The 22,590-nt window shown below is 43.8% G+C and overlaps 1 protein-coding gene and 1 long non-coding RNA gene across 13 annotated transcripts in view; one reads left to right on the top strand and one right to left on the bottom strand.

Moving 5' to 3' along the window:
* Window positions 1-2,500, top strand: part of FGGY (FGGY carbohydrate kinase domain containing) — a 282,954-nt gene extending 280,454 nt beyond the window's left edge. For all 12 annotated transcript variants that reach the window (XM_039555991.1, XM_010408771.3, XM_039555988.1 and 9 more), the window contains 2 exons: window positions 843-904; window positions 2,252-2,500. In XM_039555991.1, the coding sequence (XP_039411925.1) occupies window positions 843-904; window positions 2,252-2,333 (144 nt within the window). In that variant the 3' untranslated portion in view covers window positions 2,334-2,500. The remainder of the gene's footprint in view (window positions 1-842; window positions 905-2,251) is intronic.
* A 17,081-nt stretch (window positions 2,501-19,581) lies between these two features.
* LOC109145905 lies at window positions 19,582-22,534 on the bottom strand. The gene is made up of 2 exons (XR_002047587.3): window positions 22,217-22,534; window positions 19,582-21,643 (listed from the first exon to the last, which is right to left on the bottom strand). It is a non-coding gene; the product is annotated as an uncharacterized LOC109145905 (long non-coding RNA).
* Window positions 22,535-22,590: the final 56 nt, after the last annotated feature.

The raw sequence follows: 22,590 nt of genomic DNA, 5'->3' as shown, positions 1-22,590 counted from the left end.
ATTAAAACAAGTTCAGGGTCCTGCTTAGAAACTCTGAACCCTGATTTAGTCACTCACTGATTCTTGAGAATGTTTTTAACATTCTCCCATCTAAAAGCTGTTGCTTTGATTCTCCCTGTGAAACACTGAGTGTCTGCTGCCCCCAATGTATCCTGAGAGCTCAGCCCTCTCTTAACTTCAGTGGTTCTCATTCCAGGGAGATTGCTTGGGAAAATCCACGGAAAATCAGAATCTCACAGAGATCAGGAAAAGAACCAAACTACTCGTCCTTCTCCCCTCCACACGAGTGTCCCAGAGGCTCCTTCTTCAGGGGATTCTGTGAACTCTCACTTTATTTTGGCCAAAAGCAGAGCAGGATCAGAGTTTGCCTCTTACACCTTTGTGCTGGAATGTGAGGGCAGCTGTGACCTCCAGAACAGACCTTCCCAGGTTACATTTAGCTTGTGGAGCACCCTCGAGCCCTCCCTTGCTACAGCGAACCGGTACTTTCAGAATCTGATTACGGGATCTCAAGTACAGTTATCATTTTATTTGAGAACCCTCCCCTCCGGGGACGCAGTGTTTAACATTTCCTTTGGTTAGAGTAAATAATAAAAGATAAGTCTGTTCCGCCTGGGACTCCCAGTGAGAGAGAGGAACAGATTTTGGTTACTGAGGGTCTGCAGTGCTTTGTTCTCTTGACTACTTTATAATGGGATTGAACATATTTGCTGCCATCTGGCCTGTTCAGCCGAAACAAAATACATCACTAATGTTCCGATTGGTTTTGAAACATCTTGTTCTTGTCAAAAAGTATTTTAAATCAAAACAGGCTTTTTCAGTTGCTGTTTGTCTTTTCCTAGGAGGCCATGGCGAAAATGGGGAAAATTGGGAGAGTTGTGCAGCCCAACCACGAGCATAAAAGGTAATGCTGGCCTTGGTGTGTTCCACTGGGAGAGTTCAAGGGAGATGAAGTTGGGGTCTGGAGACGAGGTTGGGGTGGACCTCTTTACAGCCCTCCTCGAGTGCAGTAGTGTTTAGCCTACAGATACTCTAAGAGTCATACTATATTAAATTTTTAAGAATTGTTCTTACTGTATTTTTGAGGACTATTTTTATTAACTTTTAAGGCTTAATTATCTATTTTATATTTTAATTATTTCCAATACTATATTTCAAAGCGCTGTTTGTATTAGTTTTCAGGGATTGTACTGTGTTACATTCGATTTTAGGGTCATTTACGTTACCGCCTCACGGGTTCCGCATTCCATGGGCGGCGGCGCGCGGGCGCCCCCTGGCGGCGGCGGCGGCTGGTCCGCGCTCCCGGGATCGGGCTGAGGGGACGCGGCGGGGCCCGTGTCCCGTTCTAGGCCCCGCAGCGCAGGACACACTGAGGGGCTGGAGCCCCGGGAGAGGCTGAGGGAGCTGGGAAAGGGGCTGGAGCCCCGGGAGCGGCTGAGGGAGCTGGGAAAGGGGCTGGAGCCCCGGGAGAGGCTGAGGGAGCTGGGAAAGGGGCTGGAGCACCGGGAGCGGCTGAGGGAGCTGGGAAGGGGCTGGAGCACCGGGAGCGGCTGAGGGAGCTGGGAAGGGGCTGGAGCCCCAGGAGAGGCTGAGGGAGCTGGGAAAGGGGCTCAGGCTGGAGCAAGGGAGGCTCAGAGGGGACCTTGTGGCTCTGCACAAGTCCCTGACAGGAGGGGACAGCCGGGGGGGTCGGGCTCTGCTGCCAGGGAACAGGGACAGGAGGAGAGGGAACGGCCTCAGGCTGGGCCAGGGGAGGCTCAGGGTGGACATTGGGGAAATTTCTTCATGGAAAGGCCTGTTCAGCCCTGACACAGCTGCAGGGGTGGAATCCCCATCCCCGGAGGGATTTAAAAGCCGTGTGGATGTGGCACTTGGGGACATGGGGCAGTGGCAGCCCTGGCAGTGCTGGGGAAACAGTGGGACTCAGTGATTTTGGAGGACTTTCCCCACCTGAATGAATTCTGTGAAGCTCCAGTGGCTCCTCATTTTCACAGCAGAGAGCTCTGGGGGAAACTGTCTGAGAACCCAAGCTGGCTGTAGGGAAATGAAAGGTGGAATTGCAACTGGGAATCACTCGTTTGGGTGGGAACTGCTCCAGAAGTGCCCAGGGAGGGCTGTGATCCTGGCAGCAGCTGTACTTAGGAAAGAGTCAAAGTGTCTTCAATGCTAAGAGAAGCAAGTAAACATATACATTACAGGGGATTTAAATCTTCAAATCTCAGGCTTTGTTGACATTAACTTTCTAACGCAGATTTTATGACAAGAAATACGAAGTATTTTTGAAGCTTGTGGAACACCAGAGAGAGTATCGCTCCATCATGAACAGCTTGTGATCCAGAGGCATGGGATCTGGGAACAGCAGGGATAACAAATTTCCAGGCATGTGTGATGCGGGTAATTTCTTCTTACTGTACCGTCCATGTTAAAAATGTACTTTTATGATTTAAAGTATACATTTTAATTTTTAATGAGCAATAAAATGCAGTCACTTTGCTGTGAAGTGCTGCGTATTTTCTGTCAATAATCCCTGCACGAAGGGACAAGGAATATTCATTTGTTCCAGTCGGAGAACACAAGATAACCAGTTGCAGGTACCCCAGTGCCAGCACTTGGACTGGCAAGAACAGCACAAGGAATATCATGATACACTCAGATGGACTTGAGTTCATGTCATCAGTGTTCACATAGATGGACTTTGCACACTTAACTTGAGAGAAATTCCTTCTTTAGTATTGGCATAGGCTGCAATTCCCAGTTAAATGCAAACAGGAGTCACACAATAACAAAATTAGACTTGGGTTATTTGGAAAATAATAGTTTCTGGCTTTTTTTTTAATGTTAGTAGTCAGCCCTGAAAAACATCTGGTAATTTTTTTAAAGAAACAATGCACTTCCTGCCTTGTAGTTCATGGAAAAGCAATTGTTGCCATTTCCAAAGTACCCATTGTTAGGAGAAACAGCTTTACAAGTTCAGGGACATAATTAAAAACAATGAAAGTTAATGGGAATAAAATGAAGAAACATCATAACAAAAAGAGTGAAACAAGCAAGAAAATGACTCTGACATAGTGGGGTGTCAGAGCTCCCAACTCAGGGGCACGATAAAATCTGTCAGCTGAAAAGACAGAGTGGGAAAAAGCAACTGGAGACCAGTGTGTTGTAACCAATACATATTCATGAATTTTAATATATCCATTTTAATATGCAAGTAGCGTGTAGAAATGAAATCCACAGACTCCAAATGGATACCAAAGGTACAGGTTATACAGGGACAGATGTGCAGGGTTGGCTGGCACTGTACCAGCACTTTTACCTCTTTGCAGCTCAACACAAACAACTTCAGCAAAGTTTCCATAAACTTCCTGCTATTTATATCATTATCCTCAAACTGGCCTTGATTTCTCTGACTGAACTGGTACCAAGACTTAGCACAAGGGGCGTAGGGAGTCTGGAAAGGGAGCAAACAATCACACTGACTTGGTGTAAAATGGAGATGCACAGAGTTCAAGGCCTCTCTGTACCTTGCATGGGCTTGCACAACACAGTTAACAGAGATTTGCTCCCATTTCCTGCATGGCCTTTTAATGCCTTTCTCCCCTTGTGACACTTGTACTTGTAGTTGCATTTTTGTTCCAAGCCAGTGTTACTGCCAGTTTCATACTATCCATTTTAAAACCAGAGCTGTCAGAACTCTGTATCCCAGTGGCTGAGTAATCAATCAGCTGTGATAACACAAACACTGCTGCAGGATTTTGCAGTGAGACTGTCTGACCATCCTTGTGTTATACAAGACTTAGCAAATTGTTCCGTTTGCCAAGTCCTCAAATTAAAATCTAATTCAAATTGAGCCAAGAAGTAAAATGTCAAAGCTCAAGAGTTCTAACGCTCTTCAGCTGCAGGTCGGTGGGCACTGTAATGTTAAACTCTGATGTGGCATGAGGCATTCTTGTAAAACTGCCCTCTGAGGGCTCCATATCAAGTGCCTTGGCTATGCCAAGCACTGCTGAGTCCTTCAGCCCGTGGCAGCAGCACAGGGACAAACCCATCGCACTGCCCCAGTGCAAGAGAAGCCTCAGTCATGGCTTGGGGAAGTTTGGCCAAGGGCCCCAGCTGGGGTCAGTCAGGCCCCTGAGCTGCAGACCTTGCCATCCTCACCCCTTCGGGTGCAATCTGCTGACAGATTTTTATCATGCACATTAAAAGAAGGGAAGCAACCTCTGTGTTATCAGCTGCTCCAAGAGTCCTGCAGAGAGGCCCAGTTCACTCACATGGAGAAGACAAAAATATCATGGTTCCAAAGAAACAAAGAGCAACTCTAAGGAAAAAAAATCCCTGAGACCCATCCGGGTGAAGAGTCCTCACAAGGCAAGGAGCAGGAATGACAGCCTTTCATACAGGTAATCTGCAGACTGAATGTTCACATGAGATTGGTTATTTTGTATTCTGATGCATTTCAGTTCCATGTGTTTCTTAAGCACTTTTAAGTCAAAATCTCTTGAATGCAGAACCTTTTTGTGCTGTCCAAATGCCCCTACGCTGTTCAATCATGGTACAGTATCCAGAGGAACCCTTCTAAAAGGGATCCCTGCTGCCCCAGCCCTTGGAAGAGAAAGTATTCTGCTTGATATGGAATCCTTCTGGGAACTGGGCCTTAATGGCTGCGCTGGTGTGTGCCTGGCTTCAGAATCTGGCATTGAGTGTAGGCTGTGAATGCTTTGAAATGAGGCCTTGAGCCTCTCACCTTGGTGTGGGCAGGAACTGTAGGACTGAGTGATTATTCTTCTTCATTAATGCTGTGGTGTTGGGTTAAAAATTTATTTTACCCTCTGCAGGGCTTAGTTTGGTCTGTAGATTGAAAGAGACTCCCCAGTTCTTTAAGCTCCCTCCCAGGATGTGACAGGAAAGGATGTGCTTTGGTATTATCCTACACCTTGTCAGGAAGAGGCTCTGCTTGTGTCTTCAGCCTCATCTTTACATCAGTGCCACTGCCTGGCACTCTCTGTGCCAGCTGGGATTCCAGCCTTAAGAAAGGGCAGAGCCAGTGTGAACTGTTTGGATTTGGCAATATCTGGGGAAAAATCCAGCTACTTTCTACACTGGAATCTGATTTGAAATTTTAGAGGCAAGTTAAAATCCTGCAGTTCAAATCTGAGTGATATTTGAAGGGTCCAGCCTGCCCCTCTCTAGGTCTGCTTTTCATCCCACACCATGTTCTCCTCCCTGCCAGGGTGACTGCAGGACTTCTCCAGGTAAGAATTCCAGAAGCACCTTCACTTGAAGGTTCTGGATGCAACAGTGGATGGTAACACTTCCACCACAGTACTGCCAGGAGCTGCATCGGAAGGTAACCACATAATGGTACAGACTGGTTTTCCTTGCTGGGTCTCTTCCAATCCGTTTGTTCTGTGCTGCTCACTCAGTAAATGCAGATTTATAAACACTTAGGGGTCGAGGTTGTTTCCTTGGCTTATTGTGTTTCTTCTCACAAGAGGTGTGAAAAGCAACACAGTTCCACAATAAAGAACATTTTCCTTTTTTCCCCTGTATCCAGCCTCCCAGTACAACAAGCAACCTCTGGCTGGGGCCTGGTGAGATTAGGAACTTCCATACTGCTTTTTGTGGAATGTTATCCCAGAGATGCAATAAACTACACAAAAGCAAAATGCTGGAGGCCTGTTTGATATTTCACAGTTGTGTGATCTGACATGTGTCAGATGATAAATGCAAATGACTGCAGGATCATTCAAGCCCAAGTGGGTTTTGAAATGCTGTGGGAAAATTAGAGGATAAATAAAGCTGATCCCAAGAGCTCAAGCTCGTTGTTTGGCATGTGTCAAAATGCAGACAGAGGTACATATTACCTTTGTCTGCAGGGAGAGCAGGTTAGTGCTGCTAACCAGGGACTGTGCCTCTAGTAGGCGGTCAGGCAGCAACCTACCAAATTAAAAAATGAAGATATGCTAAACATATTGGAGGTTATTTAATGTTTACGAGGAAGTTAGCAGGATTAATAAACTCTTTCTACAATGGACTGTGAAAATGAATGTGATTCTTTATTTTTAATACATGGTTTTGCTCTGCAAGGTGACTGTGCAAAAATGGAGCTTTTGCTCTTCTATACTGGTATGTGCAGAGATTCACAGATCAGCTGAGGGAGAGTTTCCTTCCCACGGTTTCTTTCCCTGTGGATCTTACTCTGGAAGCTCCCTGGGTCATGGTTGAAGCTCTCAGGAATATGGGTGCCCATGGACAGAAGCATTGCAGCTGCATCAAGGTGGACTTGTCCAGAGTGACTTTCAGGGCCAGTTATCCCAGATAAACCCGCACGCACAGCCAAGGAGCAGCTTGTACCTCTGGAAAAGCCAATTGCCACATCCTTTTTTACCCAGACAGCTGCTGATTTCCAAGTACAAAATAGAGAGGTCTCAGGAGTGAAAGGGGACAGAGTGTGAGGACAGTAAGATTAGGCTGCACATGCAGTGACAGCAGTGAGTTTGGACTGTTCAGATAACTGGAAAATTGAATTGTTGCTGCCTGCTCTGAGTTTCCCCTGTACCCATAGCATTCTCCACAATTTCCCCAACCATCCCCACTTCTTTCAAAAAGGGAACAGCTGTGTTCAGCTGCACCTTCTTTGTACAGACTTCGAGGATGGATTCAACAGTCGGAGGGGGATGCAAAGGAAGAGTGAGGATGACTTGTTTGCAAGCATCATTCGTATTCACTTGGAGCAGTTCGAGTAGGAGTGCTTGTGTGTTGTGGAAACAACACAAAATCACCAGGTGTGAGAAGAGCTTGCATTATTGTAATTAAATCATGAGGTACAAGTAAGTGAGTTGCAAAAGTAGCACTTAAAAGGCTCTTAAAATAATTACTATGCATCCCAAACTCCTTAATTGCCTTGCACAAATCCTTAATATTAGAGTAAGGAAAGGGTGTCCAGCCAGGGTTAGCTCCATTGCTAATACATTGAATGCCAGGGCTGGCACCACCAGCAAAGCACAAACAGCATCTCAGCAGAAGCAGCACAGCTTGACTGGCAGCTCCGGGGCATAGTGAGCAGGTCAGGGAAATAAAACCTCTCAGCATTTCAACTGATGCAACTTGACAGGGACCCCAGTGATAACAGCAGCACAACTTTGTGCTGCCATTTTGATGGGATTGTTTTGTTGAGCTGAACAAGGATCTTGGTTCTTAAAAACAGCCAGTGAGTACTTTGTGTGAGCTGTGCTGGAATGAGGAGTCTCCGGGAGCCCTCAGTGTGGGGGTGCTGCACCCAGCATCACATCTGCTCTCACTGAGAAAGGGAATTTGAGAGAAGCCATGTTTGAAATCCACAATAAAAATGTTCCCGGTGCCATCAGTTACATTGTGTGTACAAGGGCTGGGGATGTTAAATTCGGCCCAAAGGTATTTTTATGAACCTCACTCCGACTCGTGATTTTACTCATTTTCATTCGCGTGCAGGGTTTATCTTAGTGCCTCTTGTGTTTTGTTTGCACACACAGAGCAGTTGGCTGAGCCCACAGCTGTGTTTATTTCTAAATCCCCATCCAGTCTGTATAAACCCAGTCTGGCACCCAGCTTCCAGCTTCTCCTTGAGCATTTGCATTTGACACCCATCACATCTTACCGGCCTTGACTCACTGGGGTGGTGGATCCACATCTGGGGATCCCCACAGCTGCACTGCTGTGCCTGTGCTCAGTCCCAGCAAGGCCAACCGGGCACTGATGGATCCCAGAGTCCGTCAAGGCCCTTCACAAAAGAATCCCATGGAAATTAAGATTTGCTGCACGCAGAATCCTTTGTTTGGTAGAACAGGAAAGGAAGGACTCCTCTGAAGTTGACCCATTTGTGCTTCAGTGCATTTTTCATAAAATAGACAAAATCCTGTTTTAATCTATCCCACTCCACAACCTTCTGAGGGACTCTGTAGGTTTCTCTAAAATACCTCTGTGGTTATTGTTAATTAGAAAAAAATAATATTGCTGAAGGATCGCTTTTCAGTTGAACTTCCTGAACATATGGTTCAAACTGAAGCTGAAAAGGAAAACTTCAGGACAAACTGTATGAATTACTACTAATAATAAAATCAGACATTTTTTATAAGTCCACATTAATCTTCTTTAAAAGCTTTGGGTTAACCACATTTTTTAAATAAAACTTTTACCAGAGCGGAATTTATTAAGAGAGCTCAGTGTTGCCTTAGCTCTGTTCCACGGGGCATCAAGAGAAGTTTTATTACTGATTTCAGTCACAACAGACTTAGATCTACACAGAATGGTTTTGATAAGCCCAATGTAAAAGTTTTATTGGTTTAAGACATGAGAAACAGACATGTTACAGAGACCACTTCTACTCTATAAACAGCCATAACATGGATAATGCATCACACTGGAGTCAGTGCTCCAGAGTGTAAATAATGGTGTGGAGGGAAGGAAAGCCTGGCCAAGTATGTGGCTAAGAGAAACAACATAGACCCAGCTTGTATATGGTACTTCTCCTCTGCAGATCTCAAAATTAAATACAAATAAAGTCTGTATCATTAGGTCATACTCACAGATGGGAAAGGGAAAATTAACCAGGCCAGGGAAAGAGGAAAGTTGATGCTTTGTTGTTATGTCTGTCTTTGTACTTGAAACTGCAACTACTGGGGCATTATTTGAAACAGGTTTTTGAGGCCATGTGGTTACTGTTTGTCCTGGATGAGTTCCGTTCAAAGCCTTCTTTTCCTGTATGTTATAAAACACTGTTAGAAAAACATGAAACAACCTGGAGTATTACATGGTGTCTCTCCTGAGGTGTCCCTGGCTGTTGGGGATCCACTGATTTGTTGTGCTCCCAGAGGATGGCGATAGTGGCAGTGGTGACGAGGGGCTGTGCTCTGTTATCTTTATCCTAAAGATAAAAATGTGCTTTTATTGCACCAGCATTAACAACACAGCCGCTTGTTCTCCTTTGTACTTAGATCTTTTTATAGTGTGGTGGAAAAAGTGTGAATGGCTTGTAAATAAAACTTGCACTTGCTTGAAGGTGCCAAGCTCACACTGGCTCCAGTGATGCAGAACGTGGGCCTTAAAAATCCTGCAATCCCTTTATAAATACAGTTATGAACATAACTCCCTCCACTATTCTGTGCTTCATCCTTGTATTCACTTGGAAAAACTATTTAAATGCTGTAATCCCAACCATATGGCTCAGAGCCTCAAAGAAGGCATTTAGCAGACACGTTTGTCTAGAGAATTAGGGTTTTACACAGATTATCCAGTGACTGGAGATGGTCTGGGGGAGGACAGGAGCCCACGCCAGGGGCAGCCTCGACAGAAGGACCCTCTAAATCTGCTCTGTCCCTTTCCTGTTAAACAGATCCAGGGCTGGAATAAACAGTTACTGACCTTGCATTGGGATGAGATGTCTTTGAACAATTTTCCTCTGTAAGACCACACAGATTTACTTAAAAAACAGTAAACAGATTAAAAAAGCTTTATGCATTACTCGAAACCAACTTATTGAATTGTTTAAAATGGAACTTCCACTACCTTTGTTTGCGTAGAAAGCTTTTACAGGGCTGCAAACCAATGCAATTATGCCTAGATCACTTCTGTTTTATTTTAGGCAAATGTTTCACTTGGGAGGCAAGAGTGGGACAGCACGAGACCTAAGCCTGATGTGTCCTACTCCTGATTTTCACCGATAGAAATTAATTTTATGGGATAGCTGGATTTTTATGCTGCTGATTAAAAAGACAAGCTGTCTTCTCAGAAGTGAGTTCATGCTTGAAGATGTGACTTCATGTGTGTTACATCTCGAGCTTTCACGGTTACAAAGGTGTAATTATTGGACTGTTGATTTTTGTAATAGGTTGGGGTTTTTTCTTGTATAGTCGAATACAAATTGTGTGATTTTCTGGTGCATTTTACCCATTCCACAAGTCTGTATTGTAATTTAACAGCATCCTCTGAGATGATGTTACTTCTTGTCAACCTAAGATTTAATGTTTATTAGCCTGTGTAAGCACTGACTGCACTGTCAGTCCAAAACACTTCCCACAGAATAAATGCCCACAGTTGGTTTCTAGTGGGAGAGGGGCTCACTGGAGGCAGGGGAGCAGCTGGAGTTGCTGTGATTCCTGGGAGGGATGTAGTGCAGAGTCTTCACTAAATTAGTAGTTTGATTGACATATTCAGTCCATTAAAATAATTTACTGTGATTAGCAGAGAGCCACAGAAGCTCAGTGTAGATGTCACACATAACTAATTATCACTGTTTCCCTCCTCTGTTGCAGTTGTGTCTGTCACTTAAATGTACTGGAATAAAGTCTGGTGTGTTCTCTGCCTTCCTGGGGTGGCAGAATGGAACCATAGGCTGGGTGGCAAAAAGAATCCAGGTGAGTGTTGAGGAAACCAAGTCTCTTGCCAGAGCCAGGTCTAAGAGTTCTCCAAATGAGTAATTTTAAATCAGCCATTCATACTATTCTGTCCTCCTATAATGAGGATCTGTAATAAGAGGAACTGGAGGTTTTAAAATAATGTGCCATAACTTTGATTCAGTGATCTTAGAGGACCTTTCCGACCCTAACAACCGTGTTTCTATAACTACTGAAAAAAAAATCTTTCTCCTTTATTGTGAAGTTATAAATGTATTTGTTTCCATCCTCAACAGAAAAATGTCAGATGCCAAAGGCCTTTCCATTGTTTTCAGATTTTCCTTTCCCTGCACTGATAAGATTCTCTCCTGCAGAGATAACAACCACAATAGCCCAGCAAAGGATGGCTGGGTAGGAGTAAGACACCACCATGATGGTCAGGTCCAAGTCCAGGACACTGAACTCCAGGCAAGCAGACTTTATTTAACACAGTAACACCTAAAATTCATCTGGCGCATCCCAATCCATTTTGACTTCCCGTGCAGGGCTGGGGGGCATTTGCAGATCCAGAACATCCTCTCAGCTTGTACAAGCGGTGATGGTTTCTGTCAGCTGCAGCCCAGAGCAGTTGTGTTTACAAACACTGCACACACACAAGCCCATTAGGTATCTCCTCTTTATTTGTGCACAGGAATAACACCCACATTTCTTTAGCTTTGTCTCGTACAACAAAGGGAATGAAATGTGTTTCTGATTATGCAATAGATATGGAGTCAAGGGAAGCCCAGCATTCCCAGACCGTAACCAATGGAAATTCTGAAAGGCTCTCTTGCCCTTTGCAGCCTCAACAAGTTGAAACCTCTTGTGTATTTTGTATTAGCTTGTCTTGTACAATCATTAACTTATATATGACTCCTAGGGGACAAGTGATTATGGTTTATTTCCAGATGACTCATGAGCAAGTCTGCAGAGAGTTTGAGCTGCTCAGAAAACAGGAAAATGGAATATTTAGTGTTGCTGATGATACCAGTTCTGGCTGCTGAGCTCAGGCACCAGGCAAGGGGGCTGGAAACTCATCAGCTTGAGTGCAAGGGCCTGTTGAGACCCTGCAAGTGCTCAAGCTCTGCTCCCAGAGCATTTGATTTGGACTAGGAATTACAGCAAAGAACCAGGCAGTGATCCTGCACTGCAGGAATAATATGTGTGTGGATAGGAAGAATAAAAATCATTCAGACATCATTCAAATCCAAGGTTGTGGCACCACATTTTTAATTTTTTTGTGATCTCTCACTGATTTGAGTGAAGCATGGTGAGAAGCTTGACCAGCTCTTGCAGGATGACTGACAGATGGCAGATCTAGAGGGAGCAAAACCAGGCAGTTCTTTACATACACAGTTAAGCCATGGACATTCTTACGGATGCTAGGAATTTCTGAGTCCAGCAGAGTCCAGTCACCAAGGCAAGGTGACCCTGGTTTCACCTGGTATGGACGTTCTTTCATCCAGTTGCATTAATGGAGCATTTGGGAGGAAAAAGGGACTTGGGGTCACCTTCAGCAACGACATCAGTGGCTTAGTCTTGTCCTGAGTCAATCAGCTGGGAAAAACATGCCAGGTCTGTCATTTATTTCTAATAGATTATCTGCACATAATCAAATTTCTGATTATTGAGTCCAAGCACTCCCAGTGATGCTGGAGTTGGCTCTGTCCTGGTTATGAGGGGCCCGCCCAGCTGGATCTGATAGAAGGAGAAGACAGATGATATCTGACATTGCTGTAAGGCTGCCAGAACTAATTTACCCCTTCCAAAATCCTGAGCTGGCCTTTGAACATTTGAACTGCGATTGAATTAGAGATTGATTATGGCAGTCAGTGTTTGTGTCATGAGGCTTTGAGGTTTTGATGGCACTAAACAGTCTTAACAAAATAAAATATTTAGCGTGACTTTGCCTAAAATGACAGATTTTTAGGAAGCTTCCTCTCATGCAGTAATTCTGTTGTTATTTCAAACAGCACCATTAAAATTGTCACTCCTCTTAACATTTTAGCTGGGAAACTTTGCAAGTACCCTTAGAAATGACTATTTCAGTCTTGTATTTGCATCTGGGTGCCTTTGGTGGTTCCAACCCATATGTTACTGTGAATCCTCAGCCAGAACCAGGTGATAAAATGTTTAGTACAGTAAAAGTCAATTTAATTCATTTGGAGGAAACAAAAGGAAAAAACCCAACCAAAACCAAAGCCCAAGTTCAGAAGCAAATTATTCTGAAAAACAGACTTAGAATTCGAAAATCTGGAGAAAGCCTTAAAGTTTGTCAGGAATCAGGTTCTTATGTTTCTGCTCCTTTCTCAGTGCACAGCACAGGTGTTCACTAGGGCCACATTTACACAGGTCAGATTTGCAAAGGAGTTCTTCATGTAGGAACCTCACCAGGGGCCAGGCTTTGAAACTGTGACAGATTTTTGAGAAAAAAGGAGCTTTTCAGATCTGGACACATCTTTTGGCTTAAAATGAAAGCTGAGCATTTCAGAAAATAATTCTTGTAGAACTCTGCAAAACCAAGCCCATTGTACTAAACCCCAGCCACCAGATTTGATACATTTTTAATTCTTGCCCACAAAAGGAAGGCGTGAAACACTGATCTGTTTGTTGGCTATGGAGCCAGAAGCTCCTGGGTATAAACCTTTATCTCTGTGACACAGCTCAGCTCACAACATCTTCCAGTTTTACCACAAGGAAATTTAGCTCTAAAGCATCACTGGAGAGTCTGTTCTCATCAGCATCTTTGAGGAGGGGTATTAAAGTTTAAAAAGCTCTCAGCAGATTGAGCACTCACTAACATTTATTGGTTTTTCCATGAGCATGTGGCATTGTTTAGTAAAGCAGCCCCTGCTTTGAGGTTTGGAGGTGTCAGGAAGGGGTGACAGTGTCACTTTGCTCTGGCAGGGGAGCAGCTGCCCCCAGTCTCAGTTACAAGGGCAGTTCAGATGACCAGGGAGGATACACTGGACAGCTCATGGTTTAGCAATCCAGATCTAACCTAACCATAAGCAAATTAAAACCAGGACATTTTAGAAGGAAGAACTGATTCATGTGGATTTTCAAAAGTAATCTAATGATAAAAAGTCTAAATAAATACTTCAATTATTTATTCATAATAAGTCTAATGAACACTTCTTATAGTGGTCCAGGAGATCTCCATGAGGTTGAGTGTGCCATTCCTCTTTGCAGAAGTGTTTGAGAGGAGCTGAGTCAGTGACAGTGTTGGTGTGGAATCATTCAGCAAGGGCAATTATGCCTTATTTGCCAATTATTAATTTAGTTGGCAAGGGCCTCTCAGGTTTTCTAAATTATGGAATGAAGTAAATGTAGTTTTCTTCCATCTGAAAATAAAGCCCTTCCTTTCTAAATCTTCTCCCCCAAAAGACATTTAACATCATTGAAAAGGCACCTGAACTCAATAAAAAAAATTGCATTCCTATTTTTTAATATTAACTTGAATCAAGGACACACTGTAGGTATTTTGATCACCTGACTGAGTAGCAGCTTATCAGTGCTGTTGCAAAACAGCTCTAAACCTTGCCAGACACTTGTGATACTTTGGAATTGCATAACTGCAAACTTAGGTTGTGTAATACAAATCCTAAGTGAAGTGCAGAATTTAAGCAGAAGGTCTAACATGTTAAAGTAATTTTTAATGATGGGCATTTATATGCCATAGGGTATTTATTCTTTGTCATGCTCTATGGTCCTTGAGAAAGGTTTGATTTATGTAAAGGTGTTCTTCAATTTAATGCTGTAAAATTGATAAGGAGACCTGTTCAGGGCTTGGTTTTGTGCAGTGTTCACCATCCTGATCCTGATTCAACAAGGCACTGAAGCACAAGCCGAATATTCAGCCCTCAGGTAACACATAACCTCTTATGTGTCAGTAATATTGGAATAGAAATACACTTAGAACAGAAATATTGCCCTTGGCATTCCTGCTGAAGCACTGATAAGCTAAACAAAGCACTTTTCAAAGCCTAATAACCGGATGGGATTTGTAGCATAAACAATGCTCCTTGTTAGTCACCAGTCCCCAGGGCATCTTCCTCACTTTGTTTCAGATAAATTAGCAACAAATGAAATGCTGTATGTGATTTCCTGCCCTGGGTATGCCTGTGTGCTCGCGTGCCAGTGTGAGAGCTGTCATTTATTATTTATCCAGAATGTATTCACGTCTACAGTGTGATTTAATTACTTATTAAAGGTGCCAGACTGGCAGATGCAGAAGCTGGAGCAGTTTGGTTATCCAGAGAAGGTGGTATAGGCAGTAACATCCTCTCCAGGATGTTCAGTGCTTTACCCCAATGGACTCCCCAAATCCCCAAGCACAACTCTTTCTCTCCGACCTTTTTCCAGGTTCTCTGCTCAACGTGTTAAATTCGAAACAGCTGCCAGCAGAGATGTCAGTTAGTCCTGCGGTTTCCAGGCAGGAATGTTGATACTCTGGAAAATGGTTTGAATACATTAGGTCAGTCTGTTTTAGCTAGGCCATTCAAGCACTGGGTTAGTACTAACAGAGGTGAAACCCCCTCTAACTGAATAATAGCAAAGATACTATTTGTAAAGGTGGAGTGAGCCCAGATTTCCTTCTGCTTGCCAGGGGCTGTGTGCACAATACTGTGGCTCTTCTGCAGTCACTCAGGCCTTACCACAGACACACTTGTCTTGGAAACTGCAGGTTGAATTCTGTACTGTTTCAAGAAACAGGATTTTGGGTCCATTTTTTATGTCACTCTAAGCCTATTATTGCTCAGTTGTGCAGTTCAAAGCACTTCCACTGCCCCCCAGGCACAGCTGGATGCAGGACAGCAGGGAATCTTCTCTTACTTCCATCAGTATCCAGGCTTCAGTGGGGAAACTGAGATTTTATTTGGCCTAACTCACTGAATTTTACCAGAGAAAGGCTGTTAAATAACAGCAAGGTTCCCTTCACATAGCTCCAGAATATTTTGAGGAAGATAATGCGCACAAGAAAATCCAAACTTCTGTGACTCTGTACATTAAATCAGTTAATCCATGATTGCCCCAGGCCAGCCATTCCTGTTGCCTTGCTGACATTTTGGTCCCAGTACATGCCTGAAAGTTGGAATCCTGGATCCATTTTGTCTAATTGTAGGTTGGGTTTTTTTGGTGCTTGATCTTTGGTTGGGTCTGTAAAGCACAACTGCAGTGCCAGTTCAGTGCTTGCTCTTAACGAGCTTCTTGTTTTGGCTCTGGAGTTTGAGCTGGCAAACACTCCCATGCCTATTTTAGTTTCCTTTATTTTAGTTGTATAGTCCCATCCAAGCCAACAGGTCTGTAAGTGCCAACCACTGGCATTGCTGCATTATTAATTCCTAATGTTACACATCCAGTTTCTTGATCTACACCACAAAAGCCTACCTAACCAAAAATGGAGCCTGTGAGGGACAAAGATGGGGCTGAGAGGTGTGAAGGTGTGAAGCACCTCTGGCAGTGTTCTGGAGCAGGGCCTACGTGATGGCCTTTGACACAAACTGAGGGGTTTTTGACTGAGATGGGCTTTTGCATGACATACCCCCAGTGAGTCCCAACTGTGACTGAATTCCATCCTGGAATGAGACAGGGGGGCTGCTGGATATGTAGGAGGCTTCACAGAGTTCTGCTCAGCTGAGGAGCTCAGCTCAGAACTGCTGTGCCCCTGGTTCCTGTGCATGAGCAAAACCGAGCAGCTGCTGGAGAAGAGCAGCATGAAAGCAAAGGAGAAATCTCTAAATGCAAACAGACGAGTAACCTTTACCTTAAAAAATGATCCAAGTGCAGAATGCAGTAACAATAAATATAATTGCAACCTCCCTGGTGGTCTGTCCAAGAGAGGCTCAATCCCTGCTGTAGGAGTTGGCTTTCCCTCTTTGGAATATGCCATAGCAAGAGAACCTTCAAACATGAAAGAAAATGTGTTCCAAATTCTTAGGCAAAGTGAAGCCTATTTTTAAATAAAGCCAAGAAAAATGACATTGATCTAGAAATGATGGGAAATCTGAACTCAGTTTTGACAGGTAGGTACACAATAACTTGTTTATTTAATATATAAATGTTGCAGTATCAGGACAACTCACACTCCACACACCTGTAGCTCCTCCTACTCTGTCAGCTGTGGTTGGGTTGGAGACACTGTTGTGTTACTCAGTAGCAAGTGGCGGCTGTGACATTTTCACCCAGTGTTTCTATTTTTGAACATAGACTCTTCTTCCACTAAAGAATACTTTTTAAATACTCCATTTAAAAGCACGGCTTTTACTGCTTTTCACACTAACCTTCAGATGTTGAGAAAGGAATACTCTTTAATAACTTAGCTGTTAATTTTCCATTTAAAAAAAATGAACAAGTTACTAATATTTGGTAAATCTTCTATGCTGGTGATGTTTCTGAATAGTAAGATAATGGCATATAATTGGTATAATGGAACACAGAGTTCTGAAATTTACTTTGTTTAGAGAGATTACAGATACTACCAGAATTAGTTTCCATAGTAGTACATACCAGTACCCTGGCACAGAATCAAAGGGGTTACTTCTTTTTGGAAATGGAGTTTGTAATTTCCCTGATCCTGAAAAGAAACATGTTCCTGATCTTACCTGTGGAGTAATCCCTGAGTGTGGTGAGTACTGGAGGTATTTGGTGCACAATATTAAATAAGTGTGAGGATACTCTCAGGATCAGAATCTGTATGGCACAGAACTGGGACACAAACCCACCTGCCAAACTGGTGCCTGAGGAGTCACCACATGGCCCCACCATCAGCACACCTGTGGGAACAGGAGCTCAAAGTGTCACTGTGTTCGTGACCAGCACGTCTCTGCCACAGCTCATAACCCTGTGCTGCATTTCTTGTCCTGGGCACAAGCTGAAATTGTATCTGAGACATTTAACACATGTGAATCTGCAGAGGGGCTGCTGCCCTGACACTGCCAGCAGTTCCATGATGTCAGTAAACGTCAGCTGGATAACGCTGGAATTGCCAAAGCCCACTCTCACTTGTGACCTTGTTCACTAAGATAAGGGTACTAAAATAGAAGTGCAGCTATCAATGAGAAAGTAAATGAAAAGGCAGAAATAAAAAAGCATTGATAGGAAGTGAATAAATGTTAGGGAAACAACCAAGGCAGCAAGAGGAGGGGAAGAAAGGGTGCAGTGCCGAAGTGGGGTTTTGCTGAGCAGAAATGATGCTGTAGAGGTGTAAATATTTTATTCTGTTCAAGTCACTGTTCTTGAAAGTTGGCAGTTCTGAGATGTTTCCCTGAAATAGTTAAGGTAGGTCATTCCTTAAGGATGTTAGCCATTTCCCTCTTGCTGGATGAAGCCAAAAGGTGCAATTACAAGATCTGGTTAGTCTCTTTTATAAATGTAGGTTGGTAGCTTTCCACCTCAGAGCTGCTTTGTCTCCAGTATAGCTTTTTATGGAATTTAATGAGATATCACAGATTCTGGCTCTGTGGCTCTGTTTCCATCTTTTCTGTTTCAGTTTATTAATGCCTATCTCACTGGCATATGATAAACCTGAACTATTATTTGGAAAAGCAGTTGTTATTTTTTTCTGAAACTATTGTAGTAAACACTATTATTATTCTGTGTGAAAGGTGTGGATGCATTTGCACTCTGTGTATACATACTCACTGTATCACATGGGCTAAGATAACTCTATCGGGAAGTCTGCAATTAAGGAGCCCAGAAATGACTCCAGTCAAAACAAAATTAATTATAAAAGACTAGAAATGCCAGCCCAAGCCTTCAGAGTTTTAATGAGATGACTGTTTCTTACCAGCATTAAATCTGTGGGGATAAGGAAATGTTCACTGAGTTAAGATGTGCTAAGAAAAGTGTAAAGAAGAGCATAAACAGCTCAGGAATTTCAGGAATCCCACTGGCTTAAACAGTCTTTTATTTAAAGCAAATGTTCTCATAGTTGAATGACTTCCAAGAAGGGCCTCAAGTGATGAAAGTATTTCCATCTAATGTGAAAATACTTGAAAGGTATTTATTCCATGTGAAAATATTGCCACCTTTCAGAAAAGCCTGAATACAAGACTCCTTTAATGAAGATACTCTCAGACAAGGTATTAATTTTCAGATACAAAATATCCAGAATTCGTACTATTTTGATAATGAATAGATTCTAATGACTTTCATCTCCTATAGCAGCCAGGGAAAATATTTCAGGGTATTTTACAAAATAGATACTTCAGTAACAGAGTGAAAAATTTTACATTCATCATCCTGACACTGCTCCCTTTTCCCTCAGGGCATAACTGACCTGGAAAGTACCACTGAGCATCTGCAGGGAAAAGCAGTGGGGAAACAAAACCTGTAGAGACCAGCAAGGCACTGAGAGCCTTTGGCCAGTCAAACAACTCCAGTTCACAGTAGTGGCTTTTTAATTCCTATTTTACCATTCTTAGATGTTCAGTTATGCTGAATAAACTCCATTTAAAAACTTCTAAATTCGCCACATTTGGAGACTAAACTGATAGTCAATGCTTTTTTCATGAAAACACAGTAACTTCCAGTACACAGCTTGATTCAAAAGGAAGTGGGAGTGTATGTGGCAGGAAGGTGCCAGAGATTGTGACAAGGTGTGAAGGGATGTGTGGCTCAGCAGGTATCAGAGCAGTTTGTATTGTGTAATAATTCACTGCACACATATTGGGAATTGGTTTGATTGTGGTTTTTGAATCTAAAAATTCAAATCTACCTCAGTACTACAGAACACCATGGGGCTTACTGGATGCTCCAAAAGCTTTTGAAAGATGCTCAGGAAGTACAGACTTCCAGAAATCAAATCAGTTGAGCAACTAAATTTGATTGAAAAACAGAGGAACACTTTTTATCTTGTTTTCTAATGACAAGAAATGTGCAAGTACGTAACTAACCACCAAGGGTCAGTGTTTGGTGTTTTTACAAAATTCTGACATCTTTGTTCCTAGGTGCTTAGAAAATCCCTTTTAGATGCAGTCCTGTAATTAGGATTTTCCAACAGTATTTTTAAACTACCACTGAGATGTGTATGTGCCATACAAAGTATAGAAAAATTCAAGTGTCTGGATATGGGGCTTTTGCCAGCCAGCCACCAAGTAATGTCTGAACTGAGTATTGTTCATATTCCTGGATATAATGATAGAAGTACCATTGACCATAATAAACAAAAACACACTAGGAACTGGATTTTATTTTCATGAATAGCAAATAAATTATTGTAGCAACGGCCATTCTTCTGTTAAGAAAGTTAAGACGGCCCTCACTGAGAGATTGTCAGGTGCTTTGTCAAGATGGCAAGGGATGCACTGTCAAGAGGAGTGAACACATTTTAAAAAAGTTCCTGTTGAGAGAAGTAATTTAACCTGACTTTAAAATGTAGTGACAGTGGTATCAGCCATCAGGAGATTGAGCTGCAGTCCTGGCATCAGGTGCAGGCCTGGCTGGCCTCCCCTGTTTCTAGGATGTTAATATAGGTCATAATCCTTGACTGGCACAAACCCAGAATGTACTGACAGACATTCATATAAGCTGCAGCTCACAAAGAAATCTCCAACCAGCCTTAAAAAATAAACCCAAACCACCTTACTCTGCGTAAGGCACAGAGATCCCTTTGTTCCGCTGCTGCCCCACGGCTGAGCTCCAGGCACAGCTGCCCAGTGCTGGGGAGCTTCCGATGTGCCCCTGCTTAGCTGTGACTTGAAAGATATAAAAAGCTGGGCAGATTTCTGTGTGGAGCTGATTTTATTTCTCTGCAGACGCAGACAAACCCCTGCAGTGCTGACACCAGTCTGTCTGGGTGAGCACTCAGCCACCCGGAGCCCGTCTGACCTGGATGCAACAGCCAGGAGCACCCGGGTGAGCCAATCTCTCCTGACATAATCCCAGATGACCCAACCTGCACAGCCTGCCATGTTTTTACACGGATCTCAGCCACACTCCTTGCCCTAGCCAGCACTGCCATCCCTTAGGAATAATTTCTGAGTGCTTCTGAAGGAGGATCAACCCTGAATGGCTTTACCTGGTGCCTCCATCCCTGCTCTGCCCAGGACCCCATTTTCCAGCTCAGCCCTGGATTCAGCAGTATCACAGCTGTGCCTGTGCCTGGCCAGGGACACCCTGTGGGCTGTGACCTGGGGACTGAATGCTCGGCGTGACCCCAGAGCTGCCTCATCACTGTGCCCCTGCCCGGTGGTCACGGGACTGGGCCTGACCCTGGTCACCCTCACAAGGCTCCACCTTGTACTTCTGCTGCTCCCTGGTTTACGTAGCACAAACCCAGGGAAAAAAGGAGCTACCTGCAGAAAGTGGATGCGGAAAGTGTGTGAGAGGTGGAATCTGCAGAGAAAGAGCACTTGAAATCAAGTAGCTGACATACAGAATGTGTTTTTGTGAAATAGGCCGCCGGAAAAGGTTGGTAGGAAGTGACAGACGTGCACTGTGACACTGTCTGAGAGGAGAAGGACATAGAATTATGGAAAAATACAAGAAAATAAAGAGGGATAAAATAAACAAAAGCTGCTAGAAATTTAAAAAGAGCAAAAATACTAAAAAACTAAAATGAGCATGCCAGAGAGTACAAATCCTAGCACAGAACTCTGGGGGATTTTACTGTAAAAACCTTTTATTCCTTATTCTATTTTTAATAAGGATTTATGTTAATCTTCCATGGCAACCAAATCTCTTTAAGAACCTTTGGTGAAAGAAACAGTACTAGGGTTTCCAGAAATCCAAGTCCACTCTCAAGTCTTTATCTGTTCTGGCAAACACTAGGAGGGGAAATAGTTATGTAAATATCATCCATGTCATCACCACAATTTTAACACAATTTTAAAGTAGAATCAGTAACAGAAAATTAAAGTATGTGTCTTGAAGAACAGCCAAAAAAGAGCAGATGCTGCCTGTAGCTGTTATTATTCAAGTTCTTTAGTCCATGCTTAGGCTGACCTGAACACTGATGTGTTTAATGCCATCCTGTACACTTCAGTAACTGCAGGCAATGTAGAAATTATCATAAAATTGAACCCTAACCAAAAAAAATGGTTCAAATCAATTAGTAAAAGAGGCTGGTGGAGGGAAAATTTAAATAAGTTCTTGTTCTGAAACAGGAAAGGGACAGAATAATCACATCTCCTTAGTTTAAGGTACTGAGAGTTTTCCCTGGAGTGTCTGAAGCAGGGTGCTATAGAAGACAGGATGACTGGCTCAGGCATCCACAAGATCTGATTAACTTCTTCCTATGAAACAAATACAGTATTTTCTGAAACAAAAAAAGATCAAACAAAATAAGTACTCATACGTTTTAGCTATCGTGTAGTGAACTGAGCAAGAAGAAAAGAACGCGTGTGGTAGGGTTTGATGTGCTGAGCAGGCAGTGCAGGGCTGGATGCAGAGCCTTGGCTGCGAGCCCTGGGCTCTGCCAGGGGCAGGAAGGAGCGGCTCTGCAGGAACAGCTCACACCTCGCTGGCAGCTGAAGGCACTGGAGTCTGCTGGGCTTTGGGAAGTACTAACAGCAGCCTCTGAGCCCGAGAAGAAAAAATGACAATATGAATTAAGAATAGGTAAAATTGACGTAGCCCTTCTCAATCCATCCTTTTGGAAGGGGGCACGTTTTCCCACCTCTAGAAGGGTTAAAGCAGTTCCTCCTCAGCCCCGTGCTTAAGCGCTTTCAATCCCTCAACTCCCCAGATAATTGAATTGGCATTTTCGCCTCATTTAACAATTTTTTAAAAATTTAACTATTTTTTAAGCAATTCTGTATCCTGCTCTGAGAGTAATGTTTGTGGCGGGTATAGGTACACTAACCTACCTACACCTTAAGCACAGGCAATTCTGTACCAATCCAGCAGCTCTTCACCCGTGACCTCCCCGGCCCGTCCGTCCCCGGCCCGCGGCAGCACTGACAGCCGGGACGGGCTGAGGCAGCACCCGCCATGTTGGGACGGAGCGGAGCTTCCCGGCCGGTGCGGAGAAGATGCGGGGGCCGCTCTCGGCCCAGGAGCTCACTCCGGGTGGGTGACACGATCGCGCTTCGCCCCCGCGTCACCCCGGGCCGGGTGACACATCCCGGGCCGGCTGACACGATCCTGACTCGCCCCCTCACGGAAGCGGGGCGGCCGCGAGGGCAACCGCCGCCTCCAACGGGTCTCACTGTGATTGGCGCGAGCGCACCCCTCCTCGGCT

Source organism: Corvus cornix, chromosome 8, assembly GCF_000738735.6.
Source record: "Corvus cornix cornix isolate S_Up_H32 chromosome 8, ASM73873v5, whole genome shotgun sequence".
NCBI classification, from domain to species: domain Eukaryota; kingdom Metazoa; phylum Chordata; class Aves; order Passeriformes; family Corvidae; genus Corvus; species Corvus cornix.
Note: the sequence above shows the minus strand (reverse complement) of the source record. Positions and strands in the feature narration are given on the sequence as shown.